This window comes from Entelurus aequoreus, linkage group LG04 (assembly GCF_033978785.1).
Source record: "Entelurus aequoreus isolate RoL-2023_Sb linkage group LG04, RoL_Eaeq_v1.1, whole genome shotgun sequence".
NCBI lineage: Eukaryota > Metazoa > Chordata > Actinopteri > Syngnathiformes > Syngnathidae > Entelurus > Entelurus aequoreus.
This window is the reverse complement of record NC_084734.1, coordinates 24,494,447-24,514,023: the sequence shown is the minus strand read 5'-3', so window position 1 is coordinate 24,514,023 and position 19,577 is coordinate 24,494,447. Positions and strand designations below refer to the sequence as shown.

Here is a 19,577-nt window from a genome sequence, read left to right as displayed (position 1 = left end):
AATCAGTCTTTCCAGTCAATCCTTTAACTTTTGGCATCGCGGCAGTCACTGACGTCAGCGCCTCTTATGTCTTAAGGGCAGTTACTTCTTTAGCGACTTGCGGCACTTTTAACTTGTTTTTTCAACAATTTCGTACTTTGCGCCGTTCAGAGATCAATTTGAGGTGTCAGCCTGTCAACTTATATCACTCTGCGACTTCGGGATCACTTTAAAACAGCTGTAAATTCGCCGTAACTTTTGGTTGCTAGGCAACCGCTTTGAACTGCGGGAGGCGCCTTTGGTTTGAGGCTAACGGCTCTTCCACTCGCCTTATTTCAGCGTATCAGTGCCTCTCAACTGACCAAAATCAGATCGAAGATGCCAGGTGACTCTCCTGTGGCTGTGATCGCAAATCAGTGGTCAAATCAGTGGTCAAAATCTTCAGACTTAACAAAAACTCCGGTAGCAGAAGCGGAGCTTTTTTTCTTTGCGTCCTTTCTCATTGACAGGAAGTGACGATTATGATCCGTTTAAAAAAATAAAAAATCGATGCAGGGTCCGCATCACTGCAGACTCCGCACTGATCCACCTGTAGATGTCACGATCCACTCTTCCGTCACACATGAAGAAGACTGAGGTATTTGAACTCCTCTACTTGGGGCAAGATCTCCTCCCCAACCCGGAAATGGCACTCCACCCTTTTCCGTGCAAGAACAATGGACTCAGACTTTGAGGTGCTGATTCTCATCCCAGTCGCTTCGCACTCGGCTGCGAACCAATCCGTTGAGAGCTGAGATCCTGGCCAGGTGAAGCCATCAGGACCACATCATCTGCAAAAAGCAGAGACCTAATGCTAAAGCCACCAAACCGGATCCCCTCAACAAGACAGAATTTCTAGCCTCAGTCAGAGGACTGAGGCTAGAAATTCTGTCCATTAAAGTTATAAACAGAATTGGTGGCAAAGGGCAGCCCTGGCGGAGTCCAAACCTCACTGGAAATGGATCCGACTTACTGCTGGCAATGCGGACCCAGCTCTGACACTGATCATACAGGGAGCGGACTGCCACAATCAGACAGCCCAATACCCCCTACTCTCTGAGCACTCCCCACAAGACTTCCCGAGGGACACGGTGGAAGACCTTCTCCAAGTCCACAAAGCACATGTAGACTGGTTGAGTAAACTCCCATGCACCCTCAAGAACCCTGCCGAGAGTATAGAGCTGGTCCACAGTTCCACGACCAGGACGAAAACCACACTGCTACTCCTGAATCCGAGGTTCAATTATCTGGCGTAGCCTCCTCTCCAGTACACCTGAATAGACCTTACCAGGAAGGCTGAGGAGTGTGATCCCTCGATAGTTGTAACACCCTCCAGTTCCCCTTCTCAAAGAGGAACCACCACCACAGTCTGCCAATTTAAGATTAAGATTAAAGTACCAATGATTGTCACACACACACTAGATGTGGTGAAATTTGTCCTCTGCATTTGACCCATCCCCTTGGGGAGCAGTGGGCAGCAGCGGCGCCGCGCCCGGGAATCATTTTGGTGATTTAACCCCCAACTCCAACCCTTGATGATGAGTGCCAAGCAGGGAGGTAATGGGTCCCATTTTTATAGTCTTTGGTATGACTCAGCTGGGATTTGAACTCCAACCTACCGATCTCAGGGCGGACACTCTAATCTAGAGGCACCGCCCCCAATGTCCACAAAAAGCTGAGGAGTCTTGTCAACCACGACAGCCCCACAGCATCCAGAGTCTTAAGGATCCCATCCAACTGTGGGGCCCTGCCACCGAGGAGTTGTGTAACTACCTCGGCAACCTTAGCCCCTGAAATAGGAGAGCCCACCAGATTCCCCAGGCACTGCTTCCTCCTAGGAAGACGTGTAGATGGGATTGAGGAGGTCTTTGATCCACAACGTCCTGAGTCGAGGTCAGCAGCACACCATCCCCACCATAAATATGGTGTTGACAGTGCACTGCTTCCCCCTCCTGAGGCAGGGGATGGTGGTCCAGAAATGCTCTGAAGCCGTCCGGAAGTCATTTTCCATATCTTCGCTGAACTCCTCCCATGTCTGAGTTTTACTTGTTGAAATACCCTTTACAAAGCTAAAATCTACCCAAAGGACCGCTTTGCTGCTGGCAAAAATGTATTTGAAGGGTATTTCAACAAGTAAACGGTACAGTAGGTACTTGATTTTGATATATGTAATGCCCATAAGGGTATTCTAGTAAAATATGCAGAGTTAAGATGTGTCAGTGAATGACAAATGACATAGGCTCAAAACATGCAGCTCAAGGTATTTCAAGCCTTATTTTGATATAATTTTGATGATTATGACTTACATATGAAAAACTCGAATTGAAAAAATTCAGAAGGTTTGGAGTTATCAAAAACAGTAAGCCATAATCATCGAAATTATAACAAATAAAAAGCTTGACATATCTCACTTTATTTAAATTAGTTTATATTACATATTAGTTTCACATATAAAGTTGAATTGCTGAAATTAACGTTTGCATGATATTCAAATGTTTAGAGTTTCGCCTCTGAATATATGTATCTAGTTTATACGTGAGCACTGTAGCAGCCTGCAAAACGACATGCCTATGTGGCTAGCAAGCATACTTGTTGTTTTCATTTTTGAGCATTCCATAACCACAGCATGTCGATAATGTCCCTTCTGATTTATTAATCTCCTTGCTAATTTCCTTTTCTTAGCTGGTTAGTCTCTGTTGTCCAGTTAAGACTTCTGTTGAGGTGTACAAACTGCTTGTTATTTTGTTGTGTCACTACTTCATATTCAAGCTAGCTTTGGCTTATTAGCCTCTCTTGCCGTTTGTGTTTTTGCTACATATGTGTCCACGCTAGTTCAACACTTTAGATCTGCATTACTTTATTGAACATACTAAAATAAACAATACTTGGCTCAAAGTCATTCATGTCCCAATCGTGATTAATCCAAGAATGGATAATTTTTCCCACCTCTCTCACCTAAAAATCATGAATACCACATAGGCCTGAAGAAACAGTAAACATTGCAGCGATTTTTGGCAACTACTTTCAGACAATGACCAAAAGCAAACTAACGAAAATAGGATTCGCCTGAAAAGGAAAAGTCTTGGAATTAACAAAGACTTTGTTAATTGGACTCACGGGTCACATTGGTAGGTAAAAATATATCTATATATATATCTATATATATATATATATATACACACATACATACATACCCATCACCATTTACTGTATATATGGCATGATAACTGCAGGATATTTCCGTGTTACAGAGGAGTGACTGGCCGATGAATGTGTGAAAATATTTTCCAGTCTTATTCTTTAATTTCTGATTTTTAACATGACACTGTGTTCGTCTGTGTTTTTTGACACAATATTTTAGCTGTAAAAAGTGTCACACATTCTGCTGTATGTGTGCCTGGTTCCCTTTTTTAAGGAACACTTTAAACATGTGTAGGTTGTTCAGCATTACTGGAAGAAATTCCTAAAATGCACACAATAAACACAATACAAACACTCACAATATGACTGATAAAAAGTAGAGATATCCGATAAATGCTTTAAAATGTGAAATCTGAAATTATCTGTATCGGTTTCAAAAAGTAAAATTAATGACTTTTTAAAACGCCGTTGTACGGAGCGGTACATATCCGGTACCGGTGCTGACGGATATAAACCCAGTCAGCAGCCCATCCCCTCTCCCCTACACAACACAGAAGTTGACGACTGCAGCATGAGAGGTTTACTGACGACGCTTAAAGGCTTACTGAAATGAATTTTTTTTATTTAAACAGGGATAGCAGATCCATTTTATGTTTCATACTTGATCATTTCGCGATATTGCCATATTTTTGCTGAAAGGATTTAGTATAGAACAACGACGATAAAGTTTGCAACTTTTGGTCGCTGATAAAAAAAAGCCTTGCCTATACCGGAAGTAGCGTGACGTCACAGGAGGTAGTATTCCTCACAATTCCCCGTTGTTTACAATGGAGCGAAAGAGATTCGGACCGAGAAAGCTACGATTACCCCATTAATTTGAGCCAGGATGAAAGATTTGTGGATGAGGAACGTTAGAGTGAAGGACTAGAGGCAGTGCAGGGTGTATCTTTTTTCGCTCTGACCGTAACTTAGGTACAAGGTCTCATTGGATTCCACACACTCTCCTTTTTCTATTGTGGATCACGGATTTGTATTTTAAACCACCTCGGATACCATATCCTCCTGAAAATGAGAGTTGAGAACGCAAAATGGACATTCACAGTGACTTTTATCTCCACGACAATACATCGTTGACGCACTTTAGCTATGGAGCTAACGTGATAGCATCGGGCTCAAATAAAGATAGAAACAAAATTTTAAAAAAACCCTGACTGGAAGGATAGACAGAAGATCAACAATACTATTAAACCATGAACATGTAAATACACGGTTAATAATTTCCAGCTTGGCGAAGCTTAACAATTGAAGCTAACTAACTTAGCTACGTAGCTAACGTGATAGTATCAGGTTCAAATGCAGATAGAAACAAAATTTAAAAAAAAACCTGACTGGAAGGATAGACAGAAGATCAACAATACTATTAAACCATGAACATGTAAATATACGGTTAATAATTTCCAGCTTGGCGAAGCTTAACAATTGAAGCTAACTAACTTAGCTACGTAGCTAACGTGATAGTATCAGGCTCAAATGCAGATAGAAACAAAATTTTAAAAAACCCTGACTGGAAGGATAGACATAAGATCAACAATACTATTAAACCATGAACATGTAAATACACGGTTAATAATTTCCAGCTTGGCGAAGCTTAACAATTGAAGCTAACTACGGAGCGGCGGCGGGCGTTGTAGCTTTCGACGACACCCCGGCCGCCATCAGAGTCGGCAAGAAACATATATTTCCCCAAAGTTACGTACGTGACATGCACATAGCGACACGCATGTACGGGCAAGCGATCAAATGTTTGGAAGCCAAAGCTGTACTCACGGTAGTGCGTCTGCTATCCAGCTCAAACACAACACAACCTCCTGATTGTGTTGCTGTAGTCCGCTGCTAATACACCGATCGCACCTACAACTTTCTTATTTGCAGTCTCCATTGTCCATTAAACAAATTGCAAAAGACTCACCAACACAGATGTCCAGAATACTGTGGAATTGTTCGATGAAAACAGAGCAGTTTGTATGGTGACACATAGGGTACGAATACTTCCGTTGCCGTCGTGACGTCACGCGCATACGTCATATCCAAAGGAGTTTTTCAACCGGAAGTTTAGCAGGAAATTTAAAATTGCACTTTATAAGTTAACCCGGCCGTATTGGCATGTGTTGCAATGTTAAGATTTCATCATTGATATATAAACTATCAGACTGCGTGGTCGGTAGTAGTGGGTTTCAGTAGGCCTTTAATGACCTCATCAACCGCCGCGAGCGGAGAACAACAACAAGAGTGTGTTGTTGCCGGTGCTGTAGCCGTGGCTAACAAGCAAGTTCGCTCGATGACTGACTAACGACACCATGTCTATGGTTTGGGATTATTTTAAAGTGCGTCTGACGGATAAAAAACTGGCAATTTGCAATGACTGCAAAAAGTTGGTTATGCAAGGAGGAACCAAGACGTCTTCCTTTAATACGAGCAATTTGATCTCCCACCTCATCAAGAATCATAAGGATATACACGATGAATACAAGCGGAAGATGGATGAAAAGCAAACACCGAAAAAAAGTAGTACCACACAGTTGTCGCTTAGAGACTCCGCCGAGAAAAAACAAAAATACAACTAAAACCATCTCGGGGCGAAAGCTCACGTTGTGGTCAGGTACAACACACGACGGGGGAGTTTGGTGTGGATAGTCTGCCCTGCATGGCGCACACTTTGCAGCTTGCAGTGAACGGAGATGCCCTGTCTCAACGCAGCATTTCAGAAGCTCTGGCTGACTGGTAGGCCATTTTAAGCACTCACCACTAGCTTGCAGCACATTAGTGTTACTCATACAAATACGTTAGAGCAGGGCAGATTGAGCCCAGCTTATAATTTCCTGTTATACAGTGTTGCCAGGCAGTCTTGCACTAAATGAGGACTATGTTATTGTTTACTTTATTACTCTAGTATACTCTGGACTGAAGCTGTGTGCCTTCATTGTTTTTGTAGCTGTTTTGAGGCATGTTTAAAAAAAAATAAAGAATAATGCGCTTTCTTAGACTTAGACTTTGTGAAAGTCAAAGTATAGTATTTCCCATAGTTGTAGTGGGTATCAGGATTATCTCAGGGAGAGCATATCCTAAATTCCAAGCTGCTGTTTTGAGGCATGTTAAAAAAAAATGCACTTTGTGACTTCAATAATAAATATGGCAGTGCCATATTGGCACTTTTTTCCATAATTTGAGTTGAAGTTGTTCTCTTATTTTGGAAAACCTTGTTACACATAATAATGTTTTAATTCCACGACCGTATATATCAGATCGGTTGATATCGGAATCGGTAATTAAGAGTTGGACAATATCAGATTTATAGCTTTTTCGCTGAATAAAATAATGTACATGAAAATAAATAATGTGACTGAATGACTTGTTTTTACATGTTTGGAAAATAAAGTCAGCTTGGTTTTGAAAGCTGACATTTGTGTACATTCCATGTACAAACTGGTATTTGCCTTGTAGCTTTATATTCAGCTCATTTATGTGTGCCAGTATGTCCACAGCAAACGCTATATCACAAAGCCAATCGGTGTCACTCAGCTTAAGGGAAAATGTCAGCTTTTTCAAGTTGCTCCAAAAATGAGATACTCTCCTGTTGTAGCTCCCACACATGTTGACATACTTTACCCAAACTTAACCAGCGGACATTGGAATGGTAAAGCAAGTCCTGGTGGTCGGCGTCCGTCTCTTCAAGAAATGTAATAATCTAACAATGGTGAAGTGCCCTCATACAAATAAAGTTAACAAGCTTTATAACTGGCTTCACTACTGGTCAAGCTGCAATACGGATTTGCACAGTGCCTCCTGGTGGATTTTGCAGTGTAAAAAAAGTACCTTGTGTTGGAGGCTGTCCTCTTTTACCCTCTCCTGGATTATTTTTAGTAACCCGATGTTTTTTCCTGTGAGATTTGGCGACCCATCTGTGGTAACGTTAGCTAGCTTACTCCAAGGCAGTTTGTGCATCATACCAACTTCCGCCACGCTGTTAAATAAGTCCTCTCCTCGCGTTTTTCCTTTTAGGGATTCCATGGCCCAAAACTCCTAGGTTATCTCAAAATTGTCATTAATCCATCCATCCATTCCTCTTATGAAAATCCAAAGCTGAACAGTGTCCTAAATGTCAATACTTTCATACAGAGCCAATTAATATGATGTACATGACTCTTGTTTTTTGTTGAGCTTGCTAGCTAAGTCTTCATCAATTAGCTCCACACGACGAGTCACTGTCCTGCATGAAATGCTTTTTAATTTTTTTATTTGCCCTTGCTCTCAAAACAAAACACCTGCTGACTCCACCATGCACTCTTTTATAAAACTCTCCTTTGGAAAAAGGCTTACTCGTCTTGGCTAATTTGAATACCAGTAGATAACTTGCCTTTGTGCTCGATTCTTGGATAAGATGTTTTGTTTTGCTGAGCCTGCAAATTATCTTCCAACTTCTGAGCAGCAGCTTTCGTTCTTGCATTGACTGGTTGTTTTCGTAATTAGTGTGCTTAGTGGAGACATGATGACTTATGTTGTATTCCTGCAAAACTACGACGGTTTCTTGGCAAATAAGACATACAGCCTTTGACTGGACTTCAGTGAAAAAGTATTTATGTGTCCATTCCTTATTAAACACCCGGCATTTGCTGTCAACTTTTCTCATTGTTGCAAATTGTTTCTGCTGTCAGAGCAGTAGCAGTAGAAAAAGTGTACCGATTATTGATTATAAAGCATACTGCAGTCCTAATGCGCCACTCTGTGGAATTGCTTGGTATTACAGGACAATTAATATGGTCCTAATTATTACAAAATGTGTTCAATTCGGGCTGGATTGCCCTACTAGATTAAGGTTGTCATGCATTGTCTTCCTTGGTATTTAGAGCAGTGGTGTCAAACTCAATCACACGGGCCAAAATTAAAAGCACACCGTATGGGAATAATTAACCATTTGTATGACATGTAGATGTGATGGTGATGCTGTAGTATCGTAAGTTTATTTGCTCAAGTTCACCATGTGGGATTTTCCTGGGAGAGTCCCGAATTTCAGTACTCCTACCGAAAAGCTCTCGGGGCCACCATTCTCACAAATTTGTTCCGATTTTCACTCGGACAACAATACTGCTACAAAATCCTTCACTGGGCGACGTTTACGGCCAGACACTAATAATGGTTACACCTCAAAGTCAAGCGTGGCAAACAGGACAGAAGAAGAAGAAAAAACATCATATCTCAGACAGAAGAGGAAATATGTGTTCTCGATCTGTGTATGTACCCTTATCTATTGTTGTATAGGCTATGTTTTAATTTGTCATTGATGATTACTTTTATTTCTAGCATAATTGCATACATTGATGGCTAATGTATGCAATTTATGCTTTTTTATTTTTATTTACTGAGCATACATTGCATAGATTGATGGCTAATCTATGCAATGTAAATGTATTTTTTTGTTGTTGTTATTAATTGTATTCATGAACTAGCACCACCATCCACAGGTACTGTGGACAGCCATTTAATTTGTGACTTTACTTTGTTACTGTGGACTGTTATTTTGTTTATCGAAATACATGAACATTGTGATGTATAGAGTGCAGGCCAAAAGTTTGGACACACCTTCTCATTCAAAGGTTTTTCTTTATTTTCATGACTATCAGGCCTGGCCCTAACCAATCTGGCGCCCTAGGCAAGATTTTAGGTGGCGCCCCCCCCACATCGGCAGTGAAGTGTATACCGTAATTTCCGGACTATAAGCCGCTACTTTTCCCCCTCGTTCTGGTCCCTGCGGCTTATACAAGGGTGCGGCTTATATACGGCCTGTTCTTCTCCGACAGCGACAAAGAGGATTTGGGTGGTTTTAGTACGCAGGAGGAAGACGATGACACAATGATTAAAGACTGACTTTTCATAGGCTGCTTATTTTGATAACGTACAGGCAAGCACTTTGTATTACTTTGCACCGTTGTATTATTTGTACTCTGCACGAATGCTGTTTGCCATGTCAAAGATGTGAAAGTTTGATTGAATGATTGAAAGATTTATAGTTAATAAATGGGAGGCTTTGCGTTCCCAAACAGTCATCTCTGTCCCGACAATCCCCTCCGTGGTAGCAGGAAGCCCTATATACTACGCTAATTACACATCAAAACCCTGCGGCTTATAGTCGGGTGCAGCTTATATATGGAGCAATCTGTATTTTCCCCTACATTTAGCTGGTGCGGCTTATAGTCAGGTGCGGCTTATAGTCCGGAAATTACGGTATACTCACAAGAAACCGAATAGCTTTGTCTTTGACCTTTTTTTTACTTAAAGAAAGCAAATTAACATATTATATGAGAATGTTATGTTATGATTATCTTTAAACCGAATCATAGTGCAGTGCTCAAATTAAAAAAACAGCATTCCCTCTCATGTGATATTGCTTAATTAACATTAATGATGTACACTTTAACAACTAGGCTTACAACTATACCTAATATATAAAGGGGTGGAAAAGTGACTATTACCTGCAGGGCAAACATTAGCTAACCAGAAGGCAATAACAATGTAAACAAAAAACACCTGCTTAAAAGATCTAATACAAATGTCCCTGAGGAATGTAAGGTGGGAGTACTGTAATTACCTAACGTTACATTATTATTTTCCATAACAATTTAGCCCCCTCCACAATATTAACCCGACGTTAAAACAGAACTAGCTATTTATTGATTAGCAATTGCCGAATCATGTAACATTAGCTTAATGCTAAAAAGCCAGGTTACTATCACATTCTGTAACAGACAAATAATTTCATGTAGGCTAACGTTACCTACCTGCTACCTCTGTCTTTTTCTCGTTTCTCCTCCTCTTCTTTTCTCTTTTTTCTTCCCTGGGCACCTGACAGTTTTGGCCATTTTGACATCTTGTGTTGATTTTTTTATGTGGTGACGTCCAAAAAGAGTCATGATACGGGAAGGGAGGGGGCGCACCGTGCAAGGGGAGGGGGGAGGGGCGTAATGTTGTAACAAATAATAGTTATATTAAATAGGCTTTACTTTGCATTTTAATTAACGTGGGATTATTTTTTGTATTTAGAAATAATAGTACCAACTTTTTTTTTTTTTTTTTCTCCAACATTTGTGGCACTGGCGTGGCGCCCCCTGATGGACGGCGCCCTTAGCATTTGCCTATACGGCCTATGCCACGGGCATAGCCGTATAGGCATTCATAGTTTTTAACTATGGATGAACACATGTGGAGTTATGTACTTAACAAAAAAAGGTGACATAACTGAAACCATGTTTTATATTCTAGTTCTTCAAAATAGCCACCCTTTGCTCTGATTACTCTTTTGCACACTCTTGGCATTCTCTCGATGAACTTCAAGGAGTTGTCACCTGGAAGGGTTTTCACTTCACAAGTGTCAATAGTTTTGATGCCTTCAGTGACAATCTACAAGAGTAGTAGTCATGAAAATAAAGAAAACGCATTGAAATGAGAATGTGTGTCCAGTAGGCCATTCATGCTGTGTGAATGGTTTTGGTGCTATGATTTCCTTGAAAGTCATAACATACATATATTTCTAAAATATTACATACCTCCAGTCTGCTCAGAGGCTGTGGTCCAAAGCTTTCTTCGCCTTCTAACTCTGTCTCCACCCTGGTCTCACATCTCATCGCCATGATCTATTTGTTGGAACCAGTTGAACAGAACATTTGAATTTAGATGTGGTTTTGTTTTAGACACCTACATTTACATTTTGGGAAAAAAATCTTGAAATTAATTATACGTTTAATGTCATTTAAATAAAAAATGTATATGAAATAAATACATTGCATTAGTATAACTGTACCATGAATTGATTCACGTGGACCCCGACTTAAACAAGTTGAAAAACGTATTCGGGTGTTACCATTTAGTGGTCAATTGTACGGAATGTGTACCGTACTGTCTGTGCAATCTACTAATAAAATTTTCAATCAATCAAAACATTTTCCCATGTGGTTGCACGACAAGAGTCAGTCATACCTAAAAAAAAGTTCGATGTGTGCCATTGTAAGAAAATAAAACATATTAGTTCGCAACTAACACAAATCCATGTTGTTGGTATGAAAGTGTGCTGTTCCAGCAGAAGTTTTACTACGACCCTACTTACGGAATGGAAGTCACGATGCACACTAGGACATACAACCTGAAGTGTGGTAACCATTTCAGCACAATTAGTATTACCGCGACATTCAGTCTGTATAATGTCGAATTGAACTTTTTAAAGCCATTACCCGCAAGCCGTATAACAGCAGATATCTAGTAAAACACTACACTAAGACTACGGCATTATATTGTACCTGTTATCACGTCCATAAAATGTGTGATTAAATACATGTATTTTTGTCCAACACAGCTTCAAGCTTACCTGAAAAGCGGCTATTTTCCCCTTAGAACGTTTGATAACCCAAGTTCCCGCGTCTATGTACGCGATGACCTCATCGGTCGTCGGCCGCGTTTTGTTTTTTGATTGGCTGAAAGATTGTGACGTTGGCTTCTTTTTCTTCTTTTGTGGTTTAATGGATGTTGGCAAGCAACCTTGTAGTGTGCATTACCGCCACCCTTTGATATGGAGTGTGGCGGTCCACACAGATGGAACCCTACTCTATATTATTTTATTTAACCCAGTCTTTAAAAAAATATGTTCTAAGTGCAAACCTAAAATATCTCCAACTAATAACCTAACCTTCTTTTTCGCTAACTTATTTCCCAGTATTTCCCTTTCTCTATTGTATTTCCTACAATGTATGTCCTACACTTTCTATTTGATGACAACAGTCACACAGCCCTGTATTATGTTTCCCTATCAATTTCAATGAACTATTTAGATATGTATGTCCTAATCTCATAATAGATTAGATGCATCAAAAACTATAAATAATAAAGTATCTATTTAAATATGTATGTCGACTAATCTCATAATAGATTAGATGCATCAATAACTATAAATGATAAAGTAGGAGCAGCAGCAGTTATCCCGCAAGGAAACATCCATCCATCCATCAATTTTCTACCGCTTGTCCCATAGTATTGAATACAAGAATCAGCGATAATTTATCGGGGTTTTTTTACGGTGAATTGATCAGAATGTATATAGCAGTTCATTGGGTGGAGGAAAATAAAGCAATTACTGTAACATATTATTTTCAGGCCTCCCTATGTCTGCATTAAAAGATTGCAGTTACAAAATGCAGCTGCTAGACTACTCATTGTAGCCCATTGAGTTTTTCCTTGCTCTGATGTGGGATCCGAGCTGAGGATGTCGTTGTGGCTTGTGCAGCCCTTTAAAACACTTGTGATTTAGGGCTATACAAATAAACTTTGATTGATTGGTTGATTGATTGAAGAAAAGCAGTTGTGTGCTCAGACTCCAGCAGTGCATTGATCAGCATGAAAAAAATCAGAAACAAGACAAGATTTAGTATATGAAAAAGTTCAGGCAATCTACAGAACAAATGAAGCGGGAAGTGTAGAGAAAGGGAAATACTGGAAAATAAGTTAGCGAAAAAGAAGGTTAATTGGTAGTGGAAGATATTTTAAGTTTGCACTCAGAACATTTATAATACAAAACATTACATACATTTTTAAAATTTTAACATTTAAAATTTTTTAAAAGGTTTCCATCTCAGTCCACACTCCATATCAAAAGGTGGCGGTAATGCACACCACAAGGTTGCTTGCCAACCGCCATTAAACCAAAAAGAAGAAGAGCACTGTCTTTGCGCGTGCGTGGACCAACGTGTCTTCCGGTGATAAGGGAAGAGCGATGTCACGTAAGGAGGTCAGTAAAGGAGCGGACAGTGTCGTCGAAAACAACTACAGGACCCCCGGATTGAGGGGTGTTCAGACCACCTCATTGTTCCGTGCGGTCAACCCAGAACTCTTCATAAAGCCTGTAAGAGACGCAACACACTTTATACGGTCCCTTTCTATGATATAATCGGCTATGACTGTCCCTCAAATGGAATATTTCTGTCAACACACTTCAATATATAATGTGTACTACATGTCAGGTGAAAACTCTGCGCTCGCTTGATGCTAATTAGGGATGTCACGGTATGTACATTTCTTATCACGACCAAATTTATCACGGTTATCATTGTTATCGCTGTATTTTTAAATGTGCTCAATTTTTTTTAAAAGCACTTACACTGAAATATTTTAACCAAGCTGTATTGAAAAAAACACAAAAAATACATTCCAAAATGATTTCCTTTGAAGAAGAAACATTATTGGAGATAAGAACACTATTTGTACCTAAAATAAAAGTTAATGTGCATATGAAAACAACACAAGTATTATAAACAGTAATATGGCAGTAACAAAATAATAACTTAATTAAGTAAAAATAGATGTGAAAATTGTGCAAGATTATGGACGTAGGAAATAAACAAAACAAATGTAAGAATTTTGCAAGATGGCACCTGATGGCCATAAGACCTAACCGCACTTTTTTTTTCTCCATATAAATAAAAATAGTGTTTATATATGAGATCATCTGGTCTCATACATACGATTATGGCCAAAATAATAATTAAGATTATTTTTAATAATAGTGATATCACAATTATTAATCAGGCTTATTCAATTCAGTATGTTAGGTAAACACTGTTGGGGTGTGAACGTGACGCCATCATGTAATTTGTAATGTTTGATAAGAAGACTATAGATAAACGTTATTAATTTATTTAAAGACAAATATATGTATTTTTGTGAATTAATAACGTGGCAGCTTTTTCTCATGCCTTTATCTCCATTCTTATATTTTGATAGAGAGAGGTAATTTTTTAAAGTTATGTATACATACATGTACTAAATGTATGGACGTGTACATGCTGTATCAGGACAGATCCATTAAGAGTTTGAGCAGAAATATGTTGTACAGGAATTAACTATACACCGTAAAACATTAACAAAGTGCTATGTTCCATGATTGGTTTTTAAAGTAATACTTTTGTGAAATGAACAAACCCACAAAATGTAAAACTTAGTGTTTACTTTTTGATATCAATATAAAACGCAAAGCAGTTTGACTAATGAAGAAAAAGTCTGACAGAATTTAACAGAGAACATAGAAATGTGTTCCATAAAAATTTTGAACTGGTGACAGAAAAAGGGCAGGTCAATGTTGACAGTGAACTCTAAAGAAGTTCTTCCCAACTTTATTGCAGCCTTTGTCGTTTGATATCTCTTGTAAAGTCTGAATTATTTAATTTGATTTACCCCGTGAGGGACAAGTGTTAGAAAGTGAGTGGATGGATAGTGTTTATTTTATTCACAAAATGTATGATTTTTGGGTCACACTAGACAGTAGTTAGTAAGTAATAATGTAAAATTTTGCAACAATGTGCAGAGAGATGCTTGTTTGCCTCCTGACTACTGTCTAAGTGCCCTTAAGCAAGGCACTGAACGTACGTTTCTTCTCACATGCCTGCATGTGTGTGGTCTGCTTCTCCGTGTGTTATTTTGGTTCGTAATTAATAGTAAAATCAATTACAAATTATATATAATTCATCTCATGATTTACCTGTGGTATCTTTCACAGAATAAACCAGTGATGGCTTTTGGACTGATAACCATCACCTTGTGTGTTGGATATCTGGGATATTTACATGCAATGAAAGAGGACCAGCAGCTTTATGAAGCCATCGACAGTGACGGAGAGAGACTGATGAGGAGGAAAGCTTCCAAGTGGGAGTGAAAGCAGAAAATGGACAACAGTGAATCAAAACCTGACTGGACTTACAGTAGAACACTCTAAAAGCCTCAATAAAATTGTAACATACAATGTTGCTGATTTTTGTAAAACATTTATGTAAAGACATTTTAAATAAAATCTACTCATTTAGTGGTGTACATCAAAGAAGTTCACTTAATGCACTATAAATGTGTTGCATGGATGGTATTGTCATAAAATAAAGATGTACAAACTCTGAGGCAGAACCTTTTGTCTTATTCTACTTTGCAAATCAAATGAACTAAAAAAGGACAAGCACACTGAACAAAAATATAAATGCAACACTTGTTTTTGCTCCTATTTTTCATGGGTTGAACTCAAAGAACTTAAACTTTTACTATACACATAGAAGACCTACTCCTCTGAAATATTGTTCATTAATCTGTGTTAGTGAGCATTTCTTCTTTGCCAAGATAATCCATCCCACCTCACAGGTATGGCATATCAAGATGCTAATTAAACAGCATGATTATTCACAGGTGTGTCTTAGGCTGGCCACAATAAAATGTGCAGTGTTATCAAACTACAATGCCACAGATGTCGCAAGTTTTGAGGGAGCTTGCAGTTGGTATGCTGACTTCAGGAATGTCCACCTAAGCTGTTACCCGTGAATAGAAAGTTCATTTCTCTATCATAAGCTGTCTTCAAAGGCGTTTCAGAGAATTTGGCAGTACATATAACCGGCCTCACAACAGCAGACCACGTGTAACCACACCAGCCCAGGACCTCTACATCGCAGCAGGTGATTGTCTGAGACTAGCCACCCGGACAGCTGGTGCAACAATTGGTTTGCATAACCAAAAATTTCTGCACAAACGGTGAGAAACCGTCATCTGCATGCTCACCTTGACCTGGCTGCAGTTTATCATGAGTGGGCAAATGTTCACATAAGATAGCGTCTGGCACATTGGAGGTGTTCTCTCCCCAGATTAATCCCGGTTTTCTCTGTTCAGGGCAGATGGCAGGCACTGTGTGTGGGAGAGCGGTTTGCTGACATAAACGTGGGGCTGGGGTTATGGTATGGGCAGGTGTATCTTATGGACAACGGCCGAAAGTGCATTGTACTGATGGCATTTTGATTGTACAGAGATACGGTGACGAGATCCTGTTGTGCCATCACCTCATGTTGCAGCAAGGATCGGTACACAATTCCTGGAAGCTGAAAACATCCCAGTTCTTGCAAGGCCAGCATACTCACCGGACATGTCACCCATTGAGCATGTTTGGGATGCTGTGAATCGGTCTATACGACAGCGTGTTCCGGTTCCTGACAATATCCAGCAACGTGGCACAGCCATTGAAGGGAAATGGACCAACATTCTACAGTCCACAATCAACAACCTGATCAACTCTATGCGAAGGAGATGTGTTGCACTGTGTGAGGCAAATGTTGGTCACACCAGATACTGACTGCTTTTCTGACCCACAGTACAGCAAAACTTCACATTTCAGAGTGACCTTTTATTGTGGGCAGCCAAAGGCACACCTGTGCAATAATCATGCTGTTTAATCAGCATCTTGATATGCCACACCTGTTTGGTGGAATGTATTACCTTGGCAAAGAACATGTGCTCACTAACACAGATTTGTGAACAATATTTGAGAGGAATAGGCCTTTTGTGTATATAGTAAAATGTTAAATATTTGAGTTCAACTCATGAAAAATGAGCGCAAAAACAAAAGTTGCATTTATATTTTTCTTCAGTATATGTTGTGATAATCCAGCCAAATGAGGCATTTTTGTAATTGACATTGGATTAAAAGTGCAGATCTAAACGCCTGAGAATGGTTGTCAAGAGTCATTTTTTTTGTTTGTTTTTGTTTTGTTTTGCCATGAAACATGTCCCCCCCTCAAATTACTTTTTGGGATAGTTTCCCCACTTAAACTTTCAAGATCATCAAACAAATGTAAATATCAGACAATGATAACCCGAGTAACCATTAAATGCAAAATGTTTTTTAAATGGTGATTATATATATACAACAAGACAAGATGCTTATTCGTCATTGCAGTTAAAAATTACAACAAGATTTGTTTACAGTCAACTCGTCCAAGAAACAGAAATACAATATGATAGGAGGTATAGACGGCACGGGATGCTGATGGATCGCCACATGGGCGGCGCCCCGTAAAAGATGGGAAAAAGAAGAACACGAGGGAGGAAAAAAGAGCAACTCCCAAACAGTGCTACTGTGGTCTTTAGTTTGGCACATATACTGTGTAAATAGACGCCGCATCGACTGCGGCTGATGAGACGTTGGGCCGCCATCTTGAAAGGGGCAACATCTCCATGAGAGGCGTAATGAATGATTAATCTGTCATAATACTAAACTGATTTTCATTATAGCTTATAGTTAGCGGGCAACAATTTTACTGGTGGGCATAAATGTAGTACAATAGTCTTGGATTTGCAGAACAATGATTTAACATTGTGTTTTTATGCACGTTGTTTCTGCTGCTGAAATACGAGTAGATGCCCCTTTCAAGATGGCTGCCAAATTTTTTGCGCCCCACCCGCCGATGCAGTGTCTACAAATATGATGTCTTGGAAAACATTCAAAAACTTTAAAGTTTGTTTTTGTTTATATATTGCCTACAAATTAAACTACTGTGAAACTAAGCACATGAAAGAAGGCACATGCCAAAACATGTAAAAATCACGTTAAAAATCAGCAATATAGTAAAAACAAAAAATCAACTGAAACCATACAGTAAAAAAGTAAGTACTTATCTCGCTAGTTTGATGCTCATAGTCATTCACCGACGTCCCACTGGGGTGAGTTTTTCCTTGCCCGTATGTGGGCTCTGTACCGAGGATGTCGTTGTGGCTTGTACAGCCCTTTGAGACACTTGTGATTTAGGGCTATATAAATAAACATTGATTGATTGATTGATGCTAACATACAATAGATTCCGCACTCCATTCCAGCTGTATAATCACTCGCCATACAGCAATAGATGATATTTGTCTATTACCTGACCGCTTCTATGTTAGCTACCTCTCTTTCTGTATAATGTATATTTTCTGCTGGATTTACTCTTTTTTTTTCATGCTGCCCTTTTTTTTTTTGCTGCAGCTGTTACATATAGCGTAATATTGTTCATCGTAATTGGGATTTGTTATTTACTTAACTGTATATATAATATGTAAATATTACATATATGTTATATTTATATTGCTATTATGTAGGCTGACCATACGTCCTCTTTTCCCCGGACATGTCCTCTTTTGCGGGGGTGTCCGGGGTGTCCGGGCGGGGTTTCTTAAATGCCTCAATTGTCCGGCATTTTGAATTAGGGTTGCGTGTATTTTCAATGTACGTCCAGGGTTAAGTTAAGAAGGGGTTAAAAAAAAACTGAAGGTGTGCGCACGTAGCAGCATTCGTGAGGGAGGGGCAGAGACACAGAGCGAGAGACCTAGTGAGTGGAGACTGAGACATGAAAACAAGAAATGCCGAAACGTAAATGCAACTTCACGGATGATTTGCGGGAAAAGTATTCGTGTTTTCGTCATGGCCGTGACACATGGAAAGCAGAATGCACTGTGTGCAAAGCAGGAACGTATGTATCTGTGGCAAATAAAGGGGCCAACGATCTACAAGCCCATATCGACACTACAAAGCACAAAACAGCTGTGCAGGGCGAGAGCTCGTCTGCTGTTTTTTGTTTAAATTTAATTAACTTGTTTTGAGGCATTATTTATGTTTACATTATATACAAGAGGTTATTTTGAATATTTCTACCTCTGCACTTTTTTTTCCAAAACTGTGAATGTTACAGAATATAAGTGTGACTTATTTTGTTATACTGTCAAGCAGTGTTGGCGTTAACGCACTTTTTGTGTCTTTTTAACGCATTGAAATCAGAAAGGACGCAGATTACACATTTTTTTTAATTTTTTTTTTACCATTTGTGGCCCACAGCTAATGTTTTAAAGGCCCACGGCACATTCTAAAAATACTATTAAAATTAACAAAAACATAACAAAAGTGAAATAAAAAAACTTAAAGGTGAAATGTAATTTAGAAAAAGTTGCAATGTTGACTAATAAAACAAAGCGTTTTTTTTCTTCTTTCAAACGGTCATTGCTCAAAACATAATATTGAATCAAAATCAATGTTATTATGAATTATTGACCTATCAAAGGTTCCGATTACTCCACATCAAATATTCCACTTTGAAAAATATTTTTGGTGGAAGATTTTGCATATTTTGTGTGTTTGCCATAAAAAACATAGTTTTGTTTGACAAAAAAGGGCGGAAAACAAACAAACAAAAAAAACAACATAAAAAAAACTAAAACATTTTGAAATGAGGAATAGATCCGAAGTTAATGTAGACTCCAGAGATTTAAGCGTTAAATATAAAATGTATGTATGCCTTGGCACACCATTATCATCATTTCATGACCCAAGCAACACACTTTTTACACTTTTATACTGAAATAAATACACTTACAACTTATTAAATAAAAACATAGAAAAAAATAGCAGCAGTGGTAAAGTTTAGATCCATGAAGGAAAGAAGAAAGTGAATGAATGTTTATAACTGAATACATTTACATATGTATACACATTTGTTTTCTTTTGTATTATCTTTTTTAATGAATTAAGTAACGTTTATGACAACCTTTTT

General features: G+C 39.0%; 2 protein-coding genes across 3 annotated transcripts in view; one reads left to right on the top strand and one right to left on the bottom strand.

Moving 5' to 3' along the window:
- The window catches only part of rad51 (RAD51 recombinase), a 79,869-nt gene extending 68,149 nt beyond the window's left edge, over positions 1 to 11,720 (bottom strand). The window contains exons 1-2 of one of the 2 annotated variants that reach the window (XM_062044414.1): positions 11,573 to 11,720; positions 10,758 to 10,844 (exon numbers count right to left, since the gene is read on the bottom strand). In XM_062044414.1, coding sequence (XP_061900398.1) covers positions 10,758 to 10,841 — 84 coding nt within the window. In that variant the 5' untranslated portion in view covers positions 10,842 to 10,844; positions 11,573 to 11,720. The other variant, XM_062044415.1, reaches the window with a different exon arrangement.
- A 1,199-nt stretch (positions 11,721 to 12,919) lies between these two features.
- Positions 12,920 to 15,140, top strand: smim8 (small integral membrane protein 8). The gene is made up of 2 exons (XM_062043462.1): positions 12,920 to 13,099; positions 14,750 to 15,140. The coding sequence occupies exons 1-2, from the start codon at positions 12,971 to 12,973 to the stop codon at positions 14,903 to 14,905; spliced, it is 285 nt and encodes a 94-aa protein (XP_061899446.1). The 5' UTR covers positions 12,920 to 12,970; the 3' UTR covers positions 14,906 to 15,140.
- The last annotated feature ends 4,437 nt before the right edge of the window (positions 15,141 to 19,577 follow it).